Raw genomic sequence first — 27,460 nt, 5'->3', positions numbered from 1 at the left:
GAAAGGTGAAAAGTCCAAACCATGCATATTTTATCAGCTTGCTGACACCAAAGGCAAGACGGAACAAATTCCAGCAAAGAACAAAACTTAGAATAGACCTTGATAGGACCGAAAACAGGAGCCGCGAACCTGAACCCTCTGACCTCATTGGCAAAAGGTCTCCTAACTTCATCCTGTATTGACAAAAGCTTGTCTTGAAGCACAAATAAAAGTGAGTTTGGAGGATTTAACAGGCAGGTTTGACTTTTCTTGATTAATTTTTCAGTTATGACTCATGGTTAGTCGTCCCTGCTGGTTAGGCTGTGAAACTCAAAGGCCAAAACTTCGGCATGTGGGCTCATGACTAAGAAGATAATATGTGCAACACAATTCGACCTTAATACAGTGTTTAAAAACTACAAAACTACATTTATATAATATATGCATTTCCTGCAGTAGATGATAGCGGTGCAGAAAAATGTCCTAATTTACTGAGAGTTGGAAATGCCAATGCATTTGTGCTTAATGGAGATGTGAGGCAGTGTGTCGGTGCCAAAGGAGTACAAGTTCCACTTTGACACAAAACATGAAGCCAAGTATGCTAACTGATGGTGCACGCCACTGGGTGGAGTAATCCCCTTCTACAGTATTCTCTATTTATTGTCTAACGTAGATCTGTGGATGTGTTGCTATGGTTTTTGCTTAAGGAAACTACCACATAGGTAGTTTGTATTCCCAGAGGGCAAGCTCAACAAACGTTTTCTTGGATCTGTCAACTTGTTTTAAGACAGGTGGTAAATGGAACGTACCATTAGCCACCAAGAACACCAACTAAAAGATGGACAATTTGGGAACCTTTCAGCAAAACATTATGTCAGTCATAGCAGGCAAAATATCTCAGTCTTTGTTTTTCAGAAGATATATTTTTGGAGCAAAGTATGCTAAAGATATGTAAATAGCTCCAGTTGGTGCCATTACGTTTAGTAGACACCCACTTTGAGATGTTTTTATTGATTAAGATATTCTTACGCGCATGTCCTCCCTCACTACGTCCATGTCTCTTCTCCTGGGTCGTCCTCTAGCCCTGTTCCCTGGCAGTTCCATCCTCAGCATCCTTCTACCGATATAGTCCCTGTCTCTCCTCTGGACATGTCCAAACCATTGAAGTCTGTCCTCTCTGAACTAATCTCCAAAACATCTAACCTTCACTGTCCCTCTTATTGTCTAATTTATAATTCTATCACTCCCAAGGAGAACCTCAGCATCGTCATCGCCGCCATCTTCATCTGTAAGACTTAACTTTAAAGAAAGTAACGGAACAATTATATTTACATGAGGTTAAACTTTTCTTCACATGACAGGAAATGCTGCTGTAAGATCAAACAATAGTCTCTGGGGCCCACTTTGTCTTGTCTCTTGCTAAAGACAGTGGTGATTACAGATTGAAGATAGGCCTTATCTCTGTCTCCATGGTGCTTCCACTAATAGTAATGGCAGAGAGGGGTGGGGGCAGTGTGAAAGGATTATATATATTATATTATATTGTATATACAGTATATATCCAACCTCGTCTCCCCTCATTACAACCATCCATCTGGACTGTTCAGCTATCAGCACTTCTCTCCTTCCACCACTCTATTCATAAATCTCTCCATACAAAGCCCTCTCCCATCTCCACTGTCCCTCATTTGTCTAATCATTCCTTCTTTAACCCCTCCTGTTCTCACTCCCCACTTTCTCCTCTTCCTATTTTTCATCCATCCCTCCTGTTTGAATAATGCAGTGGGCACACATGCTGGACTACCATTGTACCTGCCCCAGAGTTGTGTCCTTGTCACAATTATTGGGTCACGAGCATCCATCACAGCTAATCATTTTTATACAGATGTGTGGACAAAAAAAAGCATTATGAAGAACAAAGGCATGCAAAGAATAAATGTGCTCGTGAAGCGTGGAAAGATTTTCTGCATTATGACGCTCTTGCTAATTCGCATAAGGCATTTAAAAAAAGAAAAAACACACAACAAGATAGCATTCTGTAAATAAACAAGAATACATATATTTGCATTGTTTGTTCAAAAGCTTGTCTTCGATAAACTGAGGGTGAAAAAAATCTATTTATATTTTCAGGTGTCAAATGTCATAATTTCTTTAAAATCAGTTTGGAAAAAGGGCAAATTTGGTGCGGTTTTATATTTTGACAAAACCAATAAAGGGTCTATTTATCCATATCAACAAAAAAACATATCCTCAATTTAACAACAGTAATTGTAAAGGTGTAAAAAAAAAATCATATTTGTCAACACAGATCAAGAGAATGAAGATCATTTGTGATGGAGGACGGCCCTTGATCTGTATTATTGGTTTCATTTTGATCAAACAAACACTTTGGCATTGATTTTGCTGCTGTGAAGAATTTGTGCATGAGCTGACAGATGGGCTCTAATGTGGATTAGGTTTAACAAATCCATTAAAACATGAAAGGTTGTTGATGGCTGTTGTGGGAGTATCACACATATCCTCTAAGTCTAAGAGACCATCAGCTGGAGGGTGTTTGCGTCCGTGCGTGCGTGTTACTGTGTGCACGTGCTGCAAATGAATCAATCGTGATGAGGGCGATACGGATTACATTACCTGTTTAATTATCTGCCACCAAACAAACATGAGAGCAACTCGAGATCACTTAGACCGTCCTTAGCGACGCGCGCTCCTTTTCATGGAGCGAGAGAGAGATGACATAAAAGTAGAGGTCACTTTCACTTTTACTGTCGTGGGAAAATAAAAACCAACAAATGTCACGCATAAAACCGATTGTTTAATTAATCTGAGTAGTGGCGAGGAAACACTCAGCCAATCAGGCTGAATATTTTTTATATTTTATTTTATATTTGGCCTCGTGCTGCTGAGGATCAGGTCATAATATCAATATAGATGATTACTTATCAACAGGAAACAAAACAGGTTTGGATGCAGCAGCTGGGAAAGAGCAGCATGGCCTCTGTGTGTGTGTGTGTGGGGGGGGGGTCTGATTAGGCTTGAGAGCCTCTCTCTCACCGCTATGATTACATAACAGGAGATCTGCAGTGAAATCGGTGCGTGTGCTTTATGTGTATGTACAGTATGCACGTGCCATGCAGAATGAGTGTGTGTGTGTGTGTGTGTGAGTATGTTTGATCCAGAAACATCAGTCTCCCATGGATTCATTAGCGCACAAACCAAAAGTTCGGAACCTATAACCTTCATATTATCATCCTATTTGCTCCCAGCAGCTGTATGTGGGTGTGTGTGCGTGTGTGGGTGTGCGTGTGTGTTTTTTTTTTACCCTGTGCAACTGCTCTGCTCCTTTTCTCCCCTCATTTTTCTAATTTATTATCACGCCAACTTGTCACGGTTTTCTTTATGCCTCTGCCCTGATGCGTTTTCTCTTTGTCATTCCACTTCACAGAGTTACAAAATAGGAGCGACTGGTGCTTCTTTAAGGATTCTCTCTCTCTAAATTTCAGAATAATGGCATCCTCAATGTTCCTTTAAACCAGAGTGAGACAACTAGAACTGCCATGCACACACACACACACACAATTGGCCTCATTCTCCTCAAACACCAACAACACACACCCTCCCAACTGGTGGACTAGTTAAGCTGCAACAATTTCCCATCCCTCCCTCTGTATGTGAATGCAACTGCTGCTCCATGTTCACTCCCAGGGCCACCGCCGACCCCACTAGAACCGCCCACCCCAGCATCCACCTGCAGACTGACATTAGTGGGTTCAAGAGGACTCTTTTGTTATTGTAGTTTCCCTTAATAACAACTTACTGAAGGTTGCCGCAGTCATTGTTACAATAAACATGTCACATAATGAGCGTTGATTTCATGTGTTGGAGCCTCAACACCTCCTGACATGACCTCCCCCACCTTAGGTCTTCATGGCTCTCAAGCAGCAGCAGCCAACCTCAGAGGGATTAGGATTCTGTTGAAAAGCTCCTGTAGATGTGGGAACTTAAATTGTCCCACACAAGCCCTCAACAGGACTTCTTGAACACTTTGTCACTCGGGTAGATTTGAGGACTTCCTAAAAAACACGGATGCTGCCATTTCGGTGTTTTCGTGTCGGCGGTCAAAACCGGCATGGCGCTTTGACGCTGAATTGATTTAGACTGTTTCATCTCCGGTGCGCCGTTTGTAGCGACGCATTTGAAATGTTCCCTAGCAGATTCAACTAGCAGTATTGCACCTTATCTTTGCATGTGCGCCAATGCCAGTCGCTTAATTGTCTATGCAGAAAATGGACAGCACTTTTCCTACAGTAGCTCCACAGTTTATGCCTAATATAGCACCTCCTCTTTTGCACCTCCATAATAGAGATAAGAAAGGCAACGCGGGAGACTTATCAGTTCCAGGACCACTGCAGCATTTCACTCCCTCCTTCTCACTCACCCTTCACTTTTTTTCTCCTTTGCCGAGTCCTGCCTCTTTCTCTCTTCCCACTCTTCCGCTGCTTTCTCATCTTTCTCCCCCCCCCCTGCTGCATCCTCTCCCACTCTCTACCTCTCTTTCCCTCCTCCCCACATGTCTGTCTGTTCAAAACTAGAGCAACGTCTTAATCGAGGCTCGGAGACGTGACAGGAATTTCCGAGCAACCTCAGCTCTGCGGCACAGACTCTAACACACACACACACACACACATGCACATTCTGCTTGGCAGCCAATTAACAGCCTGCGATCCTGAGCCAAAGGAATAACTGCATGTTGATGAGATGGCAGATATATATATGTGTGGATGTGTGTGTTGGTGATGAGCCGGTGGCCGTCAGAACTACTTGCACGGATATGAAGATGTCTCTTTCATGTGTTCGGGGGGGGGGGGGGGGGGCGATGATGGAGCATTAAAACCCCAGGAACAGGAACAAGGAAGTGGGACTTTGTTCCCAAGATTCTTTGTTCTCTAGCATTAAGAGAACAATGCAGATGATTTACATGAAGCTGAGTTTGGCTTTCTCCTCCTCATCATACTCTTCATCTTATTTTTCTTACCTTTTCGCTTTCCTCCTCCTCCTCACTTCTAGCTTGCCTTCACTTTGGGGAGTTCATCCAGAGGTGAACGCCTCACACAAAAAAAGTACCTCTAGCTACAGTTACCCCCTCAAAAAACTCACATATTCTCTTTACCTGTCAAAAATATTGACACCAGACTTGACATAATATCCCCAAGCAGCAGAGCGCCGTGTTTGCCAGTCCAGGTTTCATCATCCAACCTTGTTCCCTTTTTTTGAGAGAGATAGAATATGTTGAAAAGAAAACTGTGGGTTCAAAATCTGCCTCCTGTGTTGTTGCCCTACTTTCCTGCACCGTCATCCATGTCAATCTTCTCGCTGCACTCTTCGTAAATCAACACAGAATTAGCAAAGGAAATGCAGATTAATTGCTATTAAATTATTATTTAAAATTAAAAAGTAAGATGGTCATCACACACATTCCAGTTTGATTATTTTCAGGTTTGCTGAAAATGAATCCAATAATTTTAGAATAAGTGAATTAATTGCAGTGAAAGTTACTCTTTATGTAACAATTTGCAGTAGGGACCTTTTCTTGAATTTAGTGGGGGACGTTTTTCCCATATTACAAAGATTAGGATGACAACTGTTGGCAAAAATGTTGCTGGAATGAGGAGGAATTGATTATCAGTATTAATGGAAGCAAATGCTGCCCTCTTGCGGAGACACACACAAACTACAGGGTTCCGAAGAAACGACTCTGACCTGTACTGAGATGTCAACTTCCAAAGGATAGGCCATTTATGAACCAGTTTCTAATAGATTCCAATTTTCTTTCCAATAAAAAACACATGTCTGTATTATACAGGTATATTTTACCATTACATTATTCCGTTCATTTCTTTCCACTCGTCAAATGAGCACAATAACCGACCATTTATTAGCTTGGATCTTTTGGATTTAAACCAATTTTAAAAGTGTGATTTGTTTAAACAATATCTGAAACGGAGTATTTTTGTACAGCAAGGCATACATAGCAATATAACAGTAAATAAAAGAAGATCTCTTCTTACAATGCCATGTGAAATAGGAAACCGGATTGTTTTAAAGATATATTGATCTAATACAAGATAAATACCGAAGACACTGGAAAAGGCCAGACACAAATCGTTACAAAATAAAAGATAGAGAGTAAAAGAAAAGTTGTGATTTGATAGAATATATATATATATATATATATATATATATATATATATGCGTGTGACGTCATCACTCGTGAGCAACAGCGATCCTCACTGGAAACCTGTTGTAACGACTGGAAACTTCCAGATCAAACAGGAATGTTCAGGAGACATCAGAGCTCAAGCTCCACCCAGTGGAAAGTTGTGGTAACGACTGGAATCTTCCTGAAGATTCTGCAGCTCCTCCAGTCAGAATATAAAAGCTGCGTCTGTCCCACTGCTGAGACAGAAAGCAACGCAAACTACACAGAAGAGAACATCTCAACAGTGTGCATCTGACAACACGAGGACTTAACTCTGATCCCAGTGAAGATGCTGTGCTCTCATGGATTCCAGTCATCCCTCAGTCCAGTCATGAGCTTCTACTGGCCTGTACGCCGCCTGAGACCAGAGGTTGGACCTCTGCTCTGCCTGAACAGAAACCGACAGAAGCTCTGCAGCAGTCTGGAGCTGATGCACAAACTTCAACGCGACATCCTGGAGGAGATGGAGCCTTTCCAAAGCGGCGTGGAGGTGCAGCCAGCCTCCCAACAGCTGGAGAAGGAGGGGGAACACCTTGGACTGACCCTGGACACTCGGGGCTTCTCTCCAGAGGAGCTCTCTGTCAGGCAGGTGGGCAGGAAGCTGAGAGTCAGCGGGAGGACAGAGAAGAAGCAGGGAGAGAAGGAGAACGGCCCCTACTCCTACCGACTCCAGGAGTTCAGACGGGAGTTTGATCTGCCTGAAGGAACGGACCCCGAAGGCATCACCTGCTACCTGGATCCAGACGGGAAGCTCCACATCCAGGCGGCTAAAGCTTCACACGGGGAGGAGGCTGAGAGAGAGCTGGCTATCAAGAGGAGCTCGGAGGAGAACCCAGAGCAGAGTGTGTGTTCAGAGGGAGAAGGCAGCAGCAAGGAGACACACGGCAGCACCCAGGACAAACCTTAAAAACACGGACTCCTCTACAGGCTGGATTTTATGTCTTAGATAATTATTAAATATCATGTATTTTCATGTACGAGTCCAATAAATAAACACATTTAAACGGAAAGAAGAGTTTCTCTCATTTGTTTAGATTTTTTTCCCCAGATAAATTAGGTTTACAATCTCTTAGTCTCCTGAATATTCCTGTTTAATCAGGAAGTTTCCAGTCGTTACCACGGTTCTCCACTGGGTGGCGCTATTTGTTAATAACGACAGATTCAAGGGTTCATGTTCATGTTTCCAGGAACTCCAGCGTTTAACACTAATTAACGCACAAATTCTTTCATAAGGGCGTCATTAAATGCAAGGGTCGTTTTTTCATTAACCTCCAATTAAAATTGACTTCGTTTGTATCTGACAAACAAAACAAAACTCATGGTAGTGCACGAAGCTAAAACGTGTATAGTTTGTGTGTTCAATCATGATTACACAAAATCGACTCCATCTCCTCTTATCAGTGCTCAGTTGTCTCCTTGTCTTCCTCTCTGCAATCATATTACGCTGAAGCCACCGTCTGGCTATTAGTACCAAAAATCAATGCTAAAGACCAGACACCCAGAGGCTTTATTACAATAGATGAGAGGAACTCAAGAACAATTGCATTTTAATACAATGTTTTAGACGTGTTTACATGAGACACAATGCCAGCCAGCGTCTTCTGGGTTTGGTGTGTGTGTTTTTTCTCCTGCTTTCACTCCCCGGAGGAGACTCACCTCCTGGGGCAAGTCGTCCAAACTCCTCCTCCTCCTGTTCCTCACTTTAAATGAAGACAGACGGTAGTTTCCCTGGTTTTAACATAATATTGGTAACACTATATATAAACTAATGTACTTCCTGATTCTCTCTTTCCCAGTATAAGTTTTCCTGATGAGATATATTCCTGTTTAGCCACACATGCAAAGCGTGCTCTTTGCTGTGACAAAAATATGTAGTTTGTGCACATGCACACAGCCGTTAATTTGTAGCTTGTAGTCGGACACAATTTCCTATGTGATAGGAGAGTGTCAGCGAGGATGAAGGGAAAGGTCTACAAGACAAGGGTGAGGACAGCCATGATGGACGGCTTAGAGACAGTGACTCTGAGGAAAAGACAGGAGGCGGAGCTAGAAGTGGCGGAGATTAAGATGCTGAGGTTCTCCTTGGGAGTGACCAGGTTGGACAGGATTAGAAATGAGACAATGAGAGTGGCTGGTGTTGGAGAGGACGATGCAAAGGACAGGGTGAAGTGGAGAGAGTTGCTTTGCTGTGGCAACCCCTGACGGGACAAGCTGAGAGTACAGTAGTAGAAGTAGAACAGACTGAATACAAGTTATAATTGCCCAATTGCATGCTCATACTACATACATACAAAATGCACAAGAGGATACGATATGAGGATATTCACTAAAACGTTTTCATGGACGTTTTCAGACCTTCAATTTTATGTAATGTTTCAATCTATGGGTAAATAAACAAATAGCCTTCCTGCAGGTTGCGTTTCTTTCCAGTGACACCACCATCCCCTCCGTTTCTTTGAAATGATCTAAATTGTACTTATATCTCAAGTCACTCGTATGAAATCTTGTCATATCGCCAGAGCAGAAAAAATAATAATTTTAGAGACAATAAGAAGAAGGACACTTTTTAATTAGCAGCGTGTTTTGCAGTAAAAAAAAAAAAGTTGAAATAAAAACTTTATGTGCACTGCGTCCATCCTGGCTACGTGATAATCAATGATAAGCAAGCATTGCTATGAATTATCATTTTAAGTATTGGGCTGGTATGAAAATATTTTAAAATACATTCTGAAAATAGTAGTCTGATCCGAGTTGAAGAGAATTTGATTTTGATATAGAGAAAGCATTAATTCATGTTCACCGGGGAACAAATCATAAAACTAGACCTACACTAATCCAATCAAACGTCTTGTTTCCTCTGGGTGGCAATAAATGAAAGCTTCTACCATACATTGAAAGGATACACATATATATTCAGATTTTAAACAGGCCCATGTTTATACCTGTATTATGTAATGCCCTCGTGAACTGCACCCTTTGAGGTAGCTCTGACACCTCAGGGTGATGAAACGCTTTGGAGTACAGGTGCAGCTGATTGCGTGTGAACACGACAAGGTACCACCATGCTCCACATGAAGATTAGTCAAGAAGATGGATGCGTTTTCCAAATGAGTGCGCCTGCTTTCAATGAGTCCTATTTGTCAGGCAAATGAGACTCAGCATTGACGAGGCAGACTCTGGAGCTGCTTCCACAGAGTCAGCATCTCCTTGGGATCCCGTCTGTGAACGAGCAGGACGGACTTGTAAGCGCATGGATTGGCCCTGTCCATCTCCGGGAGGTCAAAAGTTAAAAACCCTGGGTGGCGGCCTGGTGAGAACCCGAGTCTGTGCAGGCACATGCCCAGATACACGTCATCTATTGGGAAGAGGTGCACCCTCTCGGACACCTCCTTCAATCGCATTGCAAGGGAGACGGAATACACCACTCCGCCACCGCCGGCATATGGCGGGTACACGCCTTTGTAGAAACGTTCTGGAATGTAGTATTTAGTGGACGGCTCCCGGTTTGGCATTGCGTTATTGATAACATCCCCCACAAAGAGGTCCAAAGTCCTTTCAGTGTCATTTGTAGAGACTCTCAACAGGTTGTGCTCATCCCACTGCTTGTGTAAGTAATCCAGAAGGGCGCCCGTTCGAACAAAGACATCATCATCCCCTTTGAACACAAAAATGGCGTTGGGGCAGTGCTGCTGGAGCCAGTGCCAAAACAACAGGTCCTTTAGGGTCAAGTTAAAGAAGGCATCTCTGAAATCCCACTGCAGGATGTCCCTGTATTTCTGATTCTCGAGATCTAAGAGGTTTTTCAGGTCTGGGTGAGGACCTGTACTCGAGTCCTGCCGTCCCAGCAGAAATATTGTGCGTACTAATCTACTTTTCTTACCATCTTCCCCCCTGACCAGCCCGCTGCGGCCCCACGTTTCACGGATAGCCTGCCTGTTTTCAAAGTTCCCCACTTGAGATTTGATGGCCATGATGAGCATAGGAGAATCTCTGTTGTTCCTCCCACACATATCAGGCTGATTGATAAGAAGGGGATATTCCCTGCAGTGCATTGACCAAACAAATGCTTTAATTTGTTCTGGCATGGAGTTTAAATCATCTATCTGAGGAACTGAACACTTGCATGACAAGCAGTCAGTCGGGCTTTCGTCTCCCGTTGTATTTCTTCGCAGTATCGGATTGTGCAGACGGTCCAAAGCGTGTTGCAACTGGTTCCACAAGGCACCGTCCTCAAGACGAAGGTTCCAGAAGGGCTCGAGTGGGTGAGAGGCCAACGTGGAGGTGTTGACAGAAATCCCAGGAGCAATATAGTGAATGATTATTTTCGGGGGAGGAGTGTAGGACATGGTGACAAATATAGACACCATAACATAGATCAGAAGGTGGCTGGTCATCATGCAAGGCAGCAGGCACATGCACAGCAGTCTCCCATTGCGTTTGCAGCATCTGCCCATTGCCTGTAGATTAGAATTCAGACGTGCACCTGCACACACATAAAATGATAAAGCAAAAGAGGTATTTTATTGTCACGACAAAAACCCCACCTTTGATACATTTAAACCACCACTACAGTGACATGGGTCGACGTCGGAGTGTTCATCATCAACACAGCAGACAACCGTCACTGTTCCCCTGGTGATGGATCCAGTGAGGGTTATTATCGGCTTTTGTCTACACAATCAGAGCATCACCCAGCGAGCCTATAGCGAACCAGCACACAGCCCCTGTAGACACAGTGTGGAACATTTAATATGCAACAAAGACATGAGCTCCCTTTTTCCTCGCTCTCAAAAGTTGTGCAAACACAGCAAGACTATTTTGCCCTTGGCGTTCAAAGAGTATTTGATCAGGGCTTTACACGCACGGCGACATCATCCACCCCAGCGTGTGATTTTAGTATTGAATTGACTCATTTCACTTAAAACATTTGCTGCTCACCAAATAGCCTCTTTTAAGCCTTTTTTTTTTAGCCTATGCGACACATAATCGAGTCAGCTTCTTCTGATTTCAAGCAAGATTCAACACAAGGATTCAACACAAAACACGAAAATACTTACAGACGTCTTGGCTGGTTAATCCGACAGAGCTAAGAGACGCTGTGAATTGTTCTGCCCACTCTCCTTTTTCTAAACACGACTATAACGAGGCCGTGGCGGATCATTAATGCTCATAACGACGAAGGATAAACAGCATCCGTTAAACAAACAGACGATCTCTCTAAGCTGCAGCTGAGCAACAGGTCCCAGGTGAGTCGATGCGCTGAGCATGCGTGCTTTTCTCCGCTCCGTGGGGTGATGATGATGATGATGATGAGGGCTGGACGTGGCAGGATGCTACCTGTACCTGTGCTGCCAGACTGACACGAGCTCTGAAAGCAGGACTTTATGATCTATTCACAGAGTGGGAGGCCGTGATTTGCATGCACGTACTACAGGTGCATATATTTGCTTATTTGCATGATGCGGCCACAAAGCCTCTGAAAAGAATGGTTGACTTAACCGCAACTGTCTGGTCATTGAATTTAAACTTACTGGTTTGAGTTTTCACTTCTATCTCTAACCCAATCCATGTTATGATTTAGGAAGGTAATATATGCTTCTTCCTTTTTTCTTCTTTAAAAAAAAAAAGGTTTTAGAGTTAATTGTTGTGGCTAATGTGGAAAAAGTTGCCCTTTTGAACAAATAGGATCAATATACTGTATTTTGTTTAATGATGAGTACTGATGCTGTATACTAAATCTGGCATATACACTCATACAATTAGTTTGAAAAGGATTAGCGTTATAATAAATAAGAGCTAACACAGTTGTACTCTTCTGTGAATATTTTACTTTATTGTATTCTTTATTTATTGACAAATTGTCTACGATTAATTTGTCAAAGCACAAGCGTGGTACCATAACACGCGTAACACTATCAGTGACGTCACAAGACGGACATGATCTCCAGCCAATAGAAAACACATATGGCAACAGGTTATCGGGTTTGCCGGGAATTTAGCCAATGGAAAGCCAGAGAAGGCGGGGCCTAATAGCGTCATTTTTGTTTTTTGTTTAGCTCGAAGCGGACACGGTTCGGTTGTGCTTTGAATGAGGAGCCATCGTCCCGGCGGGTCGGAGGTGCAGTTTGGAGTCTCCCTGCTTGAATTAGCGAGCAGCCCGGCTTTGTTGACATTTACCCGGATGACCATTCAACGCATTTTCGCATTTGCTTCGGGGTAAGTGTGTTTAACTTTGGAGCCGAGCCGGAACTGTTAGCGCGCAGCCGTGCGAGCGGGTCTGTTTATTTGTCCGTAACACAAAGTAGCGAGCTTTGCTAGCGAATGTTTTTCGTACAGTACTCTTCTGTTTTTTTTGGGACGCATTGGGAGGAAGAAGAGGAGGAGGAGGAGGAGGAGGAGGGGGGGCAGCCCGTCATTTTGAGACAAAAGAAGCCTGTGTATTTCCACTGTATCTTTAGAATGTCAGATTAGGACCGCGTTTTACGCTTTTCGTAGCTTGTCAAGGTCCGAATTCGCCTTTTTTTGCAGCGTTTGCGTGTTTTGTTTTGTGTATTTTTTATCGCGCCGGAGAAGAAGTAGCCCAAACAGACAGTTTCTCACAACAAAAGACCAAACGCCGAAGACAAAATAAGGTCGCTTGTTTTGCCAATAGGGCCCTGATAGTCGTGGTCAGCGTTCGGAGCAGAGGCGCTCGTCAGCACGCGTTGTGCTTTTTTTATTCTGTTCCTTTGCGTTTAAGACTTCGTTCAGTTCCGGAGCTCTCACGTCTGGTCCCCGCAGGAGCCGCACGTCGGCGGAGGATTTGATATTTGCGTGTCCAACTTGAGCACGATAAGGAACCAACGCGCCTTCGTCTAAATTAAAACGATCGATCGATCGACATGGCGGCCCAGCATTCCCTCACTGAAGCTGCTGCGCTCGTTCCATATGGAGGAGGCGACAGGAAGAAGCTGCAGCTTCTGATTTCACGTTAGTGAGCAGTTCAAGGGTTAATCCTCTGAGATGAGTTCTTTGAAGGGGCTTGGACTTTCAGAATAATAACCCCTGTTTGTCTCCTTTATCATTAACCAGCTCTATAAATCTATGCACGAGGAAAACACGTTTGAGGCTTTGGATTTGCGATTGTGATGTTTAAATTGGAGCGTTCTCTGTGCGCCCTTTTGGGATTTGCTCTGTTTAAGGATCTGCTTTTCCTTTTAGCTCATGCCGACACCCGAGAATGATGTTTGTGTATTGTGGTCAGTGAATTCTAGCCTTCTCTGACTTCCTGTCTAAACAGCTGGAAGTTTAACACTTGGAGAGCAGATGGATGGTCTGACTTGTGAAACTTGGGACACGTGTGTGTGTGTGTGTGTGTGTGGTGAAAAGATCATGACCTTCTGCCTGGCCAAGAGAGGGGGGGGGGGGGGGGGTGACTCCCTGTAATGGGTTTACATTAGGATTATTTCCTATATAAATAGCTTTTAATTATTATTATTTTTTAACAGCGGACCAGTTAAATAATTTAGAACCCGTTTGATGATATATGCGTTTTTGAAAATATAGGCTACATCAGCTGACCTTAAAATTAACAAAATGAAATATTGACCTTTTACAGTAAATGTGTCTGCTAAGTGGAATGTTTCCGTTCTAACCTGACAGATAGATCAGCATTCGCTCATTCACGTACACGGCAGGGGCTGGGGGGGGGGGGGGGTAGAACTAACACGTGGACAGCTGCTCACCTTCCGAGGCGCAGTGATGAAATGCCACATTTAATCGGGTTAAAGGGTCGCGAGTAAAATGTGAATCCCTCAAATCTTTGCGTAATTTATCGATATTAGGAAATGCTTTGTAAGCGATTGTCACCCTTTGTCAAACAAGTGATCATCTAAAAAAAAAAAAAAAAAATCTGCCTGAGTTAACCGATGTAAACAAGCCATGGTGGCTTTGCAAGATGGCAAACCTGTTTGTGCTGTTCTCATCAAAAAGCGCTGAACAGCCACAAATACGAAGCAGCATTCGAGGACAGCGGAGTCGTTGATGTGAGCCGCTACGAGTGGCTGAAACATGGGGGGGGGGGGTAGTATGACGTGTGGGCATATTTGTCAGAATCATTTCAGTAAACTAATTGTTAATGTGTCCTTTTATCTTTGTCCTTTCTTGTTTCTTAGGTGTCCTTGGATGGACTACGTTCCACTCTCTCTGTTGTGTGCTTTTCATCAGATGTTTTGCCTTCTGACGAGACATTAACGTAAAAAGATACAGTCATATACTCTGTAAATATAGATTTTCAATCCTCTAGTTGAAATCCAGGCAACAACCCATCACCCACACCCCGCCCCCCCCCCTTCTACATCAGATTGCAAGGGGCATCCACTCACATTTAAGGACACGCAAACGGAAGCATACATACGCACAAGCCATCATGTCCATCCTTCCCTTCACTCCCCCGGTGGTGAAACGCCTCCTGGGTTGGAAGAAGACTCCGGCGGGGAGCGGAGGAACAGGGGGAGGAATTGTCGGAGTCGGGGAGCAGAACGGAGGGGGACAGGAGGAGAAATGGTGCGAGAAAGCGGTGAAGAGCTTGGTGAAGAAGCTGAAGAAGACGGGGCAGTTGGATGAGCTGGAGAAAGCCATCAGCACGCAGAACAGCAACACAAAGTGTGTCACTATACCCAGGTGAGCTACGCACACACACTTCCTGTCTTGTTGACGTTGATGCACAATGTGGTCATCATGACAACAACAACAAGCTTATCTGCAAAGATGCACCCCGGAGATAGTGGGGGGGGTACGGGCACGCGAAGGCGAGTCGGAGGGTGAAGGCGAGTCGGAGGGCGAGGGCGAGTCGGAGGGCGAAGGCGAGTCGGAGGGCGAAGGCGAGTCGGAGGGCGAAGGCGAGTCGGAGGGCGAAGGCGAGTCGGAGGGCGAAGGCGAGTCGGAGGGTGAGGGCGAGTCGGAGGGTGAGGGCGAGTCGGAGGGCGAAGACGAGTCGGAGGGCGAAGGCGAGTCGGAGGGCGAAGGCGAGTCGGAGGGCGAAGGCGAGTCGGAGGGCGAAGGCGAGTCGGAGGGCGAGGGCGAGTCGGAGGGTGAGGGCGAGTCGGAGGGTGAGGGCGAGTCGGAGGGCGAGGGCGAGTCGGAGGGCGAGGGCGAGTCGGAGGGCGAGGGCGAGTCGGAGGGCGAGGGCGAGTCGGAGGGCGAGGGCGAGTCGGGGGGCGAAGGCGAGTCGGAGGGCGAAGGCGAGTCGGAGGGTGAAGGCGAGTCGGAGGGTGAAGGCGCCCACGGCTTTGCAGAACGAAAGAGGCTCTTTTGTGCAACAAGTCCACTTCCCCATAATGTTGTTCCGTAGCTCAGCAAGGCAGCAGAAATGAAACCCGATTGGAGGAAGCAGATGTCCCACGCGTGATGCCGAGCGAATTGCCTTCGCGTTGAGCTTTTATCGGTTTTCATGCGCTGCTTTCAGAAAGAGTATCCTTTTTACTCGCATCGTGTGCAGCGAGTCTGAAGTCTTGCACCACTCTCGAGTGATCACACAAGCATGACTGGTCCTATTTGGGTTCACCCTGTGGTCTCTTTCATCTGGAAAACTCTGAACCACCAAAAATGTTGCCGTTTTGCCTTTGGTCCAAAATATAAAACGCAACATGAAAGGATGTGATTAGATGGAAAGTATCGCGTTTGGCTCTGGTCACCTCCCTACGGTAGAAAATATGAACGACCATCAGTGATACAAGAAGAATTAGCTCATTGCCTGGACAGCTCACACAAAGGTCAGAGTTCAAACCTCCCAACGTGATCAGTATGTCACATTGCATTTGGCTCAAAGGATGCAGATCTATGGTTGTTCCATCAGAGGAGAATTTATGAATGAGTATATTTTCAAAATGATTCCACCCTGTACTCGAAATTCCGATAATTGTTAATGTGAGCTGCAATGACACAGCAGGCAATCTAAGCGGGTGCCATGTTCCATCCACCTATCCATCCTCTTCCACTGACCCGGAGCCGGGTCGGAGTTCAAAAGGCCCAAGAATAGACATAAATCAAGCACCGTGACGTCGCCTCGGATGGCACGGCCGGGGCCCCACCCTGGAGGCATTCCTGGGCTCGGGGCTTGAATGCGAGTGCCTGGTGGCCGGGCCCAGCCCAGCCCGAAAGGACAGCGTGGGCCCGACCTCCGGTGGATTCACCAAGGGAACCATAGGATGCAATGTGGATTGGGGGCTCGACGACACAGAGACGAGCTCCTGGGGCATCCTGGGGCATCCATGTCTGACAACAGAAAACCTCAAATGATATCTACCGTGTGGATTCACAGGGGGGGGGCATTTTGCACAAGTGACTGAGTGTGACTTGTAAGCGTTGTTCTCTTTGTGACGGGACAGTCGACACTCGGCTCGGATCTTTGCAAGTCACGTGGCTTCCAGTATAGATTTCCCCTGCGATGCGTGACTAGATACCCGAACCAAGTCACCAGACCAGGTGAAACCTTATCATGACAAAGATAGAAATGTTGCTGTGGGCTCATGACAAGCATGTGATTAATGGCGATCAATCCACCCAGCAGCAGCAGCAGGAGGAGGAGGAGCTAGCTAGGCTCTGCCTTTGAAGCTTTAATGAGCTGCCTTTCTCAAATGTTTTTTTTTTTTTTGTGTTTCATAATTACAAACTATCAATAATGGAACTTATCCCCGCAGGGAAACGTTTCCACACCGTGTCAGTCGCAGCACTAAAGGTTGACATGGATTCCGTGCACTCGTAAAAGCCGCTTCAACGGGGTAGCTTGTTTTTAGAATAGTCCTCTACTTGGGTCTTTCACTGAGGAATGCTATTCTCGACCGCCATGCTGCTTCCTATGATTCATGTGTGACAAATGGGACCGAGCACGGCAATCGAGGCTTTGTTTTAACTGGGAATTATAGTTGTGATGCGGTCTTGGTAAATCTGGCATACATTTGTATATTGCTGTTGTATTGCTTTTTTAGGGTCGACGATGGAGGCGGTAAGTTGGTAAGGAGGTATAAGCTTAGCTTATTAGCTGTGCTAGAATAATGCAAACATCAAATAAGTTGGAGGCTGAGGTGCTCCTTGCTGGATGTTTGAGTGAGACTTGATACTGCTGCTGAAGAATCTGAATATTTCATGCCATTAGAAAAAGGCTCGTTTCACCTTCTTATCGATCAGATTGATGGTGGCTTGATTCGAATGTTCGCAATCGGATCTTGATCCCAAATTCACTACTTGACATTTGCCCGTAGTTTTTTTCTTGTGCATGACCCCTCCAGCCTTTGGAATCATAGATCACTTCCTTTTGAGCACAGATTGACAGGAACAGGAAGTGTGAAGATGCTAAGTGCTTCATGCTGGATACATTTTTGTCAGATACCAGTGATTTGTCGTTCTGTGTTTTTGTGTGTCTGTTCAAACTCGGCGATGAGAGGACTTGGCGTGCTAACGTTTTTAGCTTTGATCCGGGGGTTTGTGGCAACAAATGTCGGGATTGTTAGGATGATCTTTAAGTAAGAGAGGTTGAGACGCGACGTATTATTGATGTGGGGAGAACTCCGAGTCAGCAGATGGTTGTCAGGATCATGTTTTATCAGATTCGTTGCTCCAATCAGGCATCAGAATCTCCTCTCCGTGTGAGTTCGTCTTTCCTGTCGCGTCTCGGCACACATTGTATGTTTTATCGACTTCATTAATTTCATTCACATGTCATTTATACATTTCCTGTTTGCTTCATTTGTCACCTCTAGGGGGAAGTACTAAGTAACCCCCCCCCCCCCCCAGAAATGCTCTTGATGAACATGATCTTGTTTAAATGTTTTAACAGACAGCGGCCTGCATCACCTGCTCATCATCTGTCACCCTGTTGGTGTCTCTTATTGATCACGTCCTCCTTCGACCAATAAGAGACCAGCTGTACACGTTTGTGATTTCATCTGACTGATTTGGAATGAAACGCCTCATGTTTGCCATCGTTTTGATTTCCTTTTATCCTTTTTGCATCTTGTTCGTCTGTGTGTGTGTTTGTGTGTGTGTGTGTGTGTTTGTGTGTGTAGTAATTGCTCAGATCTGTGGGGTCTCAGCTCGGGCCACACAATAGAGCATTGGGAGTCTTCAGGCATGTATGGATATCCTGATCATGGCAGGTGAATATGCTCACACATTCTCGAACACACAGCAAGTCAACAATTGACATCTTTAGATCGCTTCAAACGATGTGCAGGAAAGCCGTCGCTGCGTTGCCGTTTCTATTTTAGCTCCCGCTGCCGTTCCCATTAAGCTTTATAAAATGTGTCGCAAGAGGAGTTGCCACAAACAAAATCTAATAAGTGAGGATTGTATGCAGGAGTATTGATCACTCATCAGATAAACAAAGATTAGTTTCAGAATGTGTTGCTTAGAGTATGATTAGGTTTAATCTTTAATTAGGCTCACTTCACTTTGCAAAGGAACAGAAAAGATTAATGTGAAATTAATATTATTATTGTTCAGATTGCTCATCAGTTCCTTTCAGCACCTTTTCTGTGTCTTTAAAATACATAAATGAGTATATCTATTGGGACTATTTGAAAGGATTCCTTGGCATATCCTACCAAACCAGAAGGCCAAGACGACACGGACTTCTTTGTGCGTCTCGGCTGTCGGGACTTTTGCGTCACGGCGCTTTAACCTTTTCTCCACCCAACGCTCTCAGGTCACTGGACGGGCGTCTCCAGGTGTCCCATCGCAAAGGCCTGCCCCACGTCATCTACTGCCGCCTGTGGAGATGGCCTGACCTCCACAGCCACCACGAGCTGAGGGCCATTGACGCTTGCCAGTATGCCTTTAACCTCAAAAAGTATCAAGTGTGTGTCAATCCCTACCATTACCAGAGGGTGGAGACACCCGGTAAGGATCATTTCGACCTCCCTCTCTCTCTCTCTCTCTCTCTTCCTCTGTGTGTGTGTAACTTTACTCTTGATGCTGCCTTTGGCTGTAATCATCAAGGTGCTCCTGTAAGTCTATAATTGCATGCGCCATGATTTTTTATTTACACCTGTAGTGCCACCTTATGTGGTGAGAAATGTGTTCACTCTTGGATTTTAATAAGGAGCAGAATGTTGTTGCATGAGCAACTCGGTCGTAAAGTTCTTATTTCTATGGCCGATTTTATTTGCGTTTGTCAGCAACGCTTCTTTTTGCTGTCCAGTGCTGCCGCCGGTGTTGGTGCCGCGCCACACGGAGATCCTGACTGAGCTTCCTGCTCTGGACGACTTCACAAACTCCATCCCTGAAAACACCAACTTCCCTGCTGGCATAGAGCCGCCTAATAACTATATACCAGGTCTGTAGGCTGGGCAGGAGCTGCTTCTCATTCTTCCACGGAGACACCTGGGTCTTCGCTGTACTTACTCGTGTGTCCCGTGTCTTTCCACAGAGACGCCTCCGCCTGGCTACATCAGTGAAGATGGAGAGACGAGCGACCAGCAGATGAATCCAAGTATGGAAGCAGGTAGACTAGGGTAACGTGCAGCTGTGTCGCGCGCTATTTGGGAAAAGGCAGGGCAGATCAATTCTGTAATCTAAAATCATACCGCTGCGTTAGTGGACGTAATATTCACAAACCGTATCGGTAGCATGAAACGATGGCTAACGGTACAGTTGAATTTGTCTTCTCCCAGGCTCACCTGCAGAAATGTCACCGAGCGCTCTGTCACCTGTCAATCATGGCCTGGGTGAGGCACTGCTCTTTCTGTTTCTACTTCAATGCAAGTGCTGTTTAAAACAAAAAACAAAAGAGTTGTTTAGAAAATTGTGATTTTCAAATTTTGCATTTGAGAAATGGACCAAAGTCTTGAACACATTTTTGCTCAAGAAAAGCTGCAACATTTCAGTAGCAAAACTGAAAATGTGGCGTATTCTAAGTGAGAGAGACTATTTGAACTGTGTCCCTGACTCTTCTCAGACCTGCAGCCGGTGACCTACAGCGAGCCTGCGTTCTGGTGCTCGATAGCGTACTATGAGCTGAACCAGCGGGTTGGAGAGACGTTCCACGCCTCGCAGCCGTCGCTGACGGTCGACGGCTTCACCGACCCCTCGAACTCGGAACGCTTCTGTCTCGGGCTTCTCAGCAATGTCAACAGGAATGCAACCGTTGAAATGACAAGAAGACATATAGGTACCGGCCACGCATCATCACGCGCTCGCTTGCCCCGTCTGTCTATGCGGCTGTACACAGGCGCAGCTTTTCATGACGGGGGAATCACCTCTGCGTCTCCTCGGAACCACCTGGACAGAATTTAATAACGCCTGCGTTGTAGACGTTCTAAATTTGTGCATCTCAAAGTTGGTCTCTGAAATGTGCTGTTTTTTTTAATATGTTGGGGGGGGGGGTTTATTTGATCTGGGCAATAAGCATGTTATCATTTCTTCCTATTGAACTGCGCAGGTCGGGGCGTGAGGCTGTACTACATCGGAGGGGAGGTGTTTGCCGAGTGTCTCAGCGACAGCGCCATCTTTGTCCAGAGTCCCAACTGCAACCAGCGATACGGCTGGCACCCGGCCACAGTCTGCAAGATCCCTCCGGGTTTGTTCACATGCGTTTGACTTCCCCCCCCCCCCCCCCCCCCTCTGTTCAGATGGCAAAAATCCTTCCCCTCTCATCGGTGGCAGTTTTGCAACGCTGTAATCATCCCTTGAGAGAACGCTCAAAATCACGGATAACAAAAATCCACGCGTTTTAATGGCTGGAATGTTTTTAAATTCAGCAACATTTTTAAACGCGTTCCCACAAACGTAGCAGGATTTCGCCCCAGCCGTCCGACCACCAATATTAAGTAAACTCAAATTAGCTCTTTGCCTCGCACCTTTTTATTTATTTTTTATTTTTTAGGATGTAATCTGAAGATATTCAACAATCAGGAGTTTGCTGCCCTGCTGGCCCAGTCAGTCAATCAGGGGTTTGAAGCAGTCTACCAGCTAACCAGGATGTGCACCATCAGAATGAGCTTCGTCAAGGGCTGGGGAGCAGAGTACAGGTATTTATCGTTCTCTCTCCGGTGAATGGAGGCTGTGTGTGCTTTTTAGAAAGAAGGCAAAGACGGAAAGATGACATGTGGCCTGTGCTCAGTGGTTTATATCGACCCTCCCGTTTCTAATCACTAAGAGAAGTGTATTATTATTATTATTATGAATGTTTATTCACCTGACAGTGTAACTCATGGATTCCTATTCGTTACCTTTGCTTTTATCTGGTCCTGCTTCTTGTGTTTTATTCCTGCAGACGTCAAACGGTAACCAGCACGCCCTGCTGGATCGAGCTTCACCTCAACGGCCCCCTCCAGTGGCTGGATAAGGTGCTGACCCAGATGGGCTCACCATCAGTGCGCTGCTCCAGTATGTCCTAAACAGGATTCTGCTGCAGCTCGCAGATTTGAACTGGTAATTACCAATATTAAAACATGACGACGACAAAGAAAGGATGGCAGGTCCCCCCCCCCACTGATAAACAATAGTGGGTGTTAACAGTGATCTGAGAGTGGGGGGGGGGGGGTTCTGTTGGATTAACGTTCCAGTATTCATGGACCTAATAATTGAAATCTATCTGCAGTATCGCGATGACCAGACTCCATTTGAACTCTGATCTAGAAACACAATACGGGCCTGAGTTTCACTGTCCTGCTCAGTGACGGCCGGCTGTTTGAGAGCACCTGATCCTCCAGCTACAGGGCAGGCGCCCGCCCCGCCCCTCCCCGCCCCGCCACGCCCCGCCTTGACCTTGTCCGGCTCCAGCTGCACATTAATATTGATGATTTCCATCGCGTTCTCGTCTCTTGCTTCACACACACACACCATCAGATTGTTGGTCTCGTTCCATCTTGAGCATGTGACACAGGTGAACGAAGAAGTTTTCACTTGTTCCTCGGGGAGGACATTTGAAAGTGTCTGACCTCTAGAGGCGTGAGGGATGATCAGTTCGGGCGTTTAGGACGCATCACTCCACCTGACATTCAGACACGTCTTTAAACGCTGGCCACAATCAACAGTTTGCTCTTCTGGTTGACGCTTTGCACCGTCTCAGCTTCCGCTCTGCATGCTCCTCCTCCTCGACCCTTTATCCACGATGTCATGTTGCTTATGAGCGAATGTGAAATGTTGGAATGATGCAGAGTTTGGTGTCTATAAATGTAGCGTCGCCCTCTACTGTCTAACAGACGAAAGGAGAAACACCTTTTGTCGTTGCAGAGGTGTTTTTATCGTTTTGGTTGGACTGATGGGTTCTCCATTATTGAAATGTTTTTTTTTGGACGGGAAGACGTCCTGCAGTGTGGGACTTTAAATCAATTCAATCGTCAATTTAAGACAGAAAAATTCCAAAAATATAAAGTAGAAATAAACGCTATGTACTTACTTTCTCTCAATTGACTTATTAAAGAATGTCCCTTTGATAGCCTCGATGTATAGACCAGCTAATACCTATATCGGTATTTTACAATCCAAATCTTTTTGAAATCAATGTTAAAGCTTTAAATTTATACAGCACAAGTATTTTTATTTTCATTCACACATTGTTTTAGCTAAATTTTAGCATTTCCACGTATTTTTTTTCTAAATGAATATATTTAAAATGGTCAAAGCTTTCTTTTTTTAAATTAAAATTGTCTATTTTTTTTAGAATATGCTCCATTTGAGATGATTACAGCAGATGAAGTAATTCTGTTCTAACAGTTCTTCACCTCAAGCTGCTCATGATTGCATCTTCCTGAAACCAAAATGTTCGGGTAATGATTATAGCTGTTAAAACCGAGAACATCTCTCAGCAAAGCGTGTTTTAACGTTCACGTTGTGATAAACTAAGTATCGGCATAAACCCGATCGCTCCACTTTGGTCTGATTGTAAGATTCAAACTTTCGCATGTATTTTTGATTAGCTGCATTTTCTTTCATGCAGAAATGAGATCTGTTTTAAGAAACTCCTTCAGCACACCCTAAACAGTAAAGCTCCAGCCCGCCAGCTGGGCAGTCCAGAATTAGCTCCTCGGCATCAAAGCTCAGGAACTAATTGAATGCTCTTATTTTGGAAGGTGAGCTCGTTGACATTCGTGTAAAAACCACCGATTATGTATAGTTACACACTGTTACTCCATTGTTAGTGTGTTTACATGCACATGGCAATGTGATATGTTGTCATAAAGCACCATTTAAAAATGTGACTCAGTGTAAACCTTTATAGACTGGTCTGGGTGTGGAATGAACCATCTCATCTCATTCCAGAGCTCCTTGTCTTCGATAACGGCGTCATGCATGTAAACAATTCTCATTTCTTGTTCGACTGCAGCGCGTGGAGGAGGGGGGGGGGGGGGGGGTGCATTCATAAATTAGCTGCACAACTCCAAGATAGTTTTAGTTTGGTTGTCTAATATTGATGCTTCTCAAACAAATGTGAGCCAATGATGGTCCTGCGGCTTTCCTGTCGGGTTCGCCGGCCGTTTCCTTCAGAGTCGGTGTCGATAACGTCCTCTTGTGATTGTAACCAGATTGCCGGTAGCAATCTGCAGTGATGTTTGTCTGCCTGCGTGCGTCCGTATCCGTCTATACACCTGTTGTCCTGTTTTGTTTTTTATTTCCTCTGGCATTGACGAGGCCGGGACACACGCTAAATGAAAAAGGTTTGTCGTCTCGCACCAGCTCAGATTTGTTCTATGCAGCGGCGTGAGAAATAAACATTGTTTTCTGTTTTCTGGTCACTGGACCTGCAGTTTTCTGCATGTAGCCTGGTTCCTGTAAATTCCAAGGCTGCATCCACAGATTTTGAAGGCAGACATTCCGACTTCCAGATAGAATAGATTTTCTGTCTTTTTTTAATTTTATTGTGATGACAATTGTGTATTCCCAAATAAGTCTATTTTCTGATTAATTCACAAGAAGGTTGCTTTTTGGTGAAAGTGAAGTTTTTACACTCGTGCCGTTGCTGTATAGTTGTACTTTTTATTTTACCATGCCGTTAATTTTCCTTGCTATCAACAGAAAATATTCCATTAGTCTTCAGATGCTTTTGATCTTTCCAGCTATTCTTCATATACAGACAACTTCCTACAGTGTACACTAATAAAGCTGTTTTAATGAAACTGAAAGCCATGTCTCATGTTTGTACTTGATACTTACACATGAGTAGCCTCCCTTTTATTTGGGACAATTTTAATGATGGTCACATACGGCCAGAAAGTTAATGTTCCGGTGCTCTGTAATATCAACTTATTACATAGTAAGTACTTTGTAATAACAGGGCAGGTTTCCTCACCTCCACGGTGGCATAGTTGGCAGCATTGTTGAGGGGGGCAAAATGGCCCTGGTATCGAATCCCACTACGGGAATGAGATGGAGCAGGGGCAACAGGGTAGGCCCAGGGCACGCCTGAGCGGAGTGGAGTGGACCAGTGGTCCAGTTCACTCCGCCCAGGCAAGGCCCTGGGCCTACCCTGCCACCCCTACTCCACCCCCACTCCCACAGCTGGATGCGAACCCAGTTCCTCTGGCAGTAGACCGGCAACCCCACCGACTACGCCACCGCATAGGTGAGGGGACTTGAGGTATTACTAAAGTCGTACCTGTCAAATAATAAGTTGATATCTCGGACCACAGCGTGTTGTTGTGTTGTTGTGTTGTTATGTTGTTGTGTTGTTGTGTTGTTCTGTGTTGCTGTGTTGTTATGTTGTGCTTTTTCCTTTTGTGTTATGTGGAGTGGGCGTCTCTCTGACCAGGTGATGTCGTACTGGATTCAAAACCAGTGCCTCTGGTCTAAAGTCAACAATGATGCTGTCTATTTATCCTAATGTTCAATGGGGCAACATCTAGGTGGTGTAGTGGGTAGTGCACTTGACTCTCTGCTAGAAGATCCTGGGTTTGAAACCAAGGCGTGCAGCATTCGGGTCTTTTACAAGAATTTGAGGTTTGTTGTTTGCTCCTCTGCAGCTGTATTGGATCAGCTGATTGATCCAGTCGTTCTTTGCCTCTGCACTTCGTGATAGTGCTGGAGAGAGACTGAGTTTGGGTGTGAGAGGCATTGCGTGTGTGACACTCGATTCATGTCACTGTGTGTAGTTGTGATGGTGAGATGAAGCCTAAACTACCGCCTGCCTCCGCATTCGGCCCCTAAATGTTTAGGCACTCCTGCCATCATCACACCTTTCCTACAAACTGGCCCCGGCCCTCCATCAGAGAAGGGAAAAGTGATGTGGCCCTCACAGGAAAAAGTTTGGGGACCCCTGGTATACGGTGTACCCCAAAACATACCTCACATATTTAATGTTAAACATAACGTCAGACTTCAACAGTTATGCATCTTTTTCTAGAATCATAGCCAGTAAATACAGATTGTATCAATTGTATCGGGCAAGTCCTTCGTTTTAAACCAAACTGAACACGAGGTAGCTGGAACTAATAGCCAGCAGAGGGAGATAGAGGTCTATTAATAGACCTGCAGTGAGCTGACGCGGGTATAATCGGTGTGACTATTAATCCCTTCCGTTCGAAATGGAAGCATATTTCGTTATAACTGCAAAACAGACGTGCCAGCCAACATAATGTTAATTTAATAGTGTTACTTTCCTTGTGAGTTGAGAAAAAAAAATACAAATAAATGACCAACATATTTGTCAAAAACGAGTTTGTGTTTTGTGACTTTTATCGAAACATTAACTTTATTTTTGTTGAATGCATATTTTTTATAGAATAAAAATGTGTCTTTCTCCTTGTAACAGATTCTCCTTTCCAGACATTGGAAAGACAGAGATTATAACCTGGAATAAAAAATAAAGAGTGTTCGTTGTCCACAACCTGAACCAATCAAGTGGTTTTTTTTCTCAGAAATGTAAATCACATTTCAAGACTCCCGGATAAACGACACGAGTCTGATCAGTTCAGCCTGGCTGTAATACCAACTCAAAGACTCCCTATTCTGCCTGCACTTCCCGACTCACGCGCACGGAGCTCTGCGTTATAACAAATAAATACAATGTTAATTGCTCCATCTGAATTATTTAGATTTGTTTACTGTCACTGGGTAAAACCTGCAGCTCCTCCCTCCTGTGCGCAGAGAGGCAGGCTACTTAACGGAATAACGGCCTCGCAGTTAAACATCCCAGAGACATTAGAACAGGGTAAAAACCTTTACAGTTAAAAGGTTTGGACTCGGGAGTGAAAGACTTTGGCCTTTATGTGCATCTGTATGGCTCGTATTTACTTAATAGGTGAACCGCCTTGAGAATATTGGGTCATTTTTATCAGCTGTTTACTTATTTGGATCATTTCTGCTCATTTGCATACATGTGTCATACCTCAATATTTGCCCCCTTCTCTCCTCGCCCGTGTGTGTGCATGTGCATGTGCATGTGTGTGTGTGCAGTGTGCGTTTGCCTGTCAGAGTGAGTCCTCTTTCTAAGTGATCCAACTTGTACTCCATTACCAGAGCATCATTAGGCTGTTGTTGTTGATGCTCGCCCTCCTTCCTTAGGGTTTGGCCTTGGATCTCATCAGTTCCCCCGGAGACCTATCACAGCACAGAGCAGTAAGCATTTCCCAAACAAATTAATACCATATCCTGAGTGTGCCTAAACTTTCTGGAAGTGTAATATAGACTGGTAATGGTGGCAGTCATTTTGATCTCCTTGCGGTTGCAGAACGGATTTCGGCTCAGGTTTATGTTTCTGGATGCTTTATAGCATGTTAATTCCTGTGACTGTGGCGTCTGCTTTATGGGCTGGGCATCGATCAGGCGTGCAGCGACTACGCTGTCTTGTGCAGCGGCTGCAAACTCAAAATGCTTTCCAATAACCGTGAGAGTAATTCAGGTTGGTAAATGACACTCTGCAGCATAAATGTGTGCCCTGTACATTGCAACAGCAAACTTCCACCAGCCTGTTCGTCTGCAGTATATTATGGATTTCACGAAGTTTTCCAGGTGCATGAGAATGATGGCAGGTTTTAATTTCTTTGCTGGTAAGCATCCGCTCCTGAATAAGGGTAGATGATTAGAGTGTAATGAGGTTTTTCATTGGTCTTAATGAGAAGACGATGCACTCAGGATCATTCTTGCCATTGTGAATACAGACATGTAAATATAGCTTCTTCTTTTTTTATACCGAGCTGTGGTGACACAGAGTCTCTTGTATATTTATATCCATATCTCTCTGTCTTTACACCTTTGTCTGCTTATTTAAGGTAAAAAACAACAACGAATCCAGCCTTTTCATGCATG

General features: G+C 44.9%; 3 protein-coding genes across 3 annotated transcripts; 2 read left to right on the top strand and 1 right to left on the bottom strand.

Annotated features, from left to right (window-relative positions):
* Positions 1–6,452: 6,452 nt before the first annotated feature.
* Positions 6,453–7,242, top strand: LOC137908455 (heat shock protein 30-like). Its single transcript, XM_068752859.1, has one exon. The coding sequence runs from the start codon at positions 6,528–6,530 to the stop codon at positions 7,143–7,145; it is 618 nt and encodes a 205-aa protein (XP_068608960.1). The 5' UTR covers positions 6,453–6,527; the 3' UTR covers positions 7,146–7,242.
* Positions 7,243–9,393: 2,151 nt separating this feature from the next.
* si:dkey-175m17.6 (N-acetyllactosaminide beta-1,3-N-acetylglucosaminyltransferase 2) lies at positions 9,394–10,692 on the bottom strand. Its single transcript, XM_068752950.1, has one exon. The coding sequence runs from the start codon at positions 10,690–10,692 to the stop codon at positions 9,394–9,396; it is 1,299 nt and encodes a 432-aa protein (XP_068609051.1).
* Positions 10,693–14,623: 3,931 nt separating this feature from the next.
* Positions 14,624–21,968, top strand: smad2 (SMAD family member 2). Its single transcript, XM_068753095.1, has 10 exons — positions 14,624–14,899; positions 18,283–18,372; positions 18,921–19,114; positions 19,416–19,550; positions 19,644–19,718; positions 19,888–19,941; positions 20,172–20,384; positions 20,655–20,792; positions 21,099–21,243; positions 21,489–21,968. Exons 1-10 carry the CDS (start codon positions 14,646–14,648, stop codon positions 21,610–21,612), a joined length of 1,422 nt encoding a protein of 473 aa, XP_068609196.1. The 5' UTR covers positions 14,624–14,645; the 3' UTR covers positions 21,613–21,968.
* Positions 21,969–27,460: the final 5,492 nt, after the last annotated feature.

This window comes from Brachionichthys hirsutus, chromosome 19 (genome assembly GCF_040956055.1).
Source record: "Brachionichthys hirsutus isolate HB-005 chromosome 19, CSIRO-AGI_Bhir_v1, whole genome shotgun sequence".
NCBI lineage: Eukaryota > Metazoa > Chordata > Actinopteri > Lophiiformes > Brachionichthyidae > Brachionichthys > Brachionichthys hirsutus.
The sequence above is the reverse complement of the archived record's forward strand: the minus strand, read 5'-3'. Positions and strand labels throughout refer to the sequence as shown.

Bases quoted from the DNA above. Each gene is read 5' to 3' on its own strand.
- LOC137908455 (XM_068752859.1), top strand. From the start codon at position 6,528: ATGCTGTGCTCTCATGGATTCCAGTCATCCCTCAGTCCAGTCATGAGC.
- si:dkey-175m17.6 (XM_068752950.1), bottom strand. From the start codon at position 10,692: ATGGGCAGATGCTGCAAACGCAATGGGAGACTGCTGTGCATGTGCCTG.
- smad2 (XM_068753095.1), top strand. From the start codon at position 14,646: ATGTCCATCCTTCCCTTCACTCCCCCGGTGGTGAAACGCCTCCTGGGT. The intron at 18,373-18,920 runs GTGAATATGCTC...CAACGCTCTCAG, and splicing joins GGATATCCTGATCATGGCAG to GTCACTGGACGGGCGTCTCC. The intron at 19,942-20,171 runs GTGAGGCACTGC...GACTCTTCTCAG, and splicing joins ACCTGTCAATCATGGCCTGG to ACCTGCAGCCGGTGACCTAC.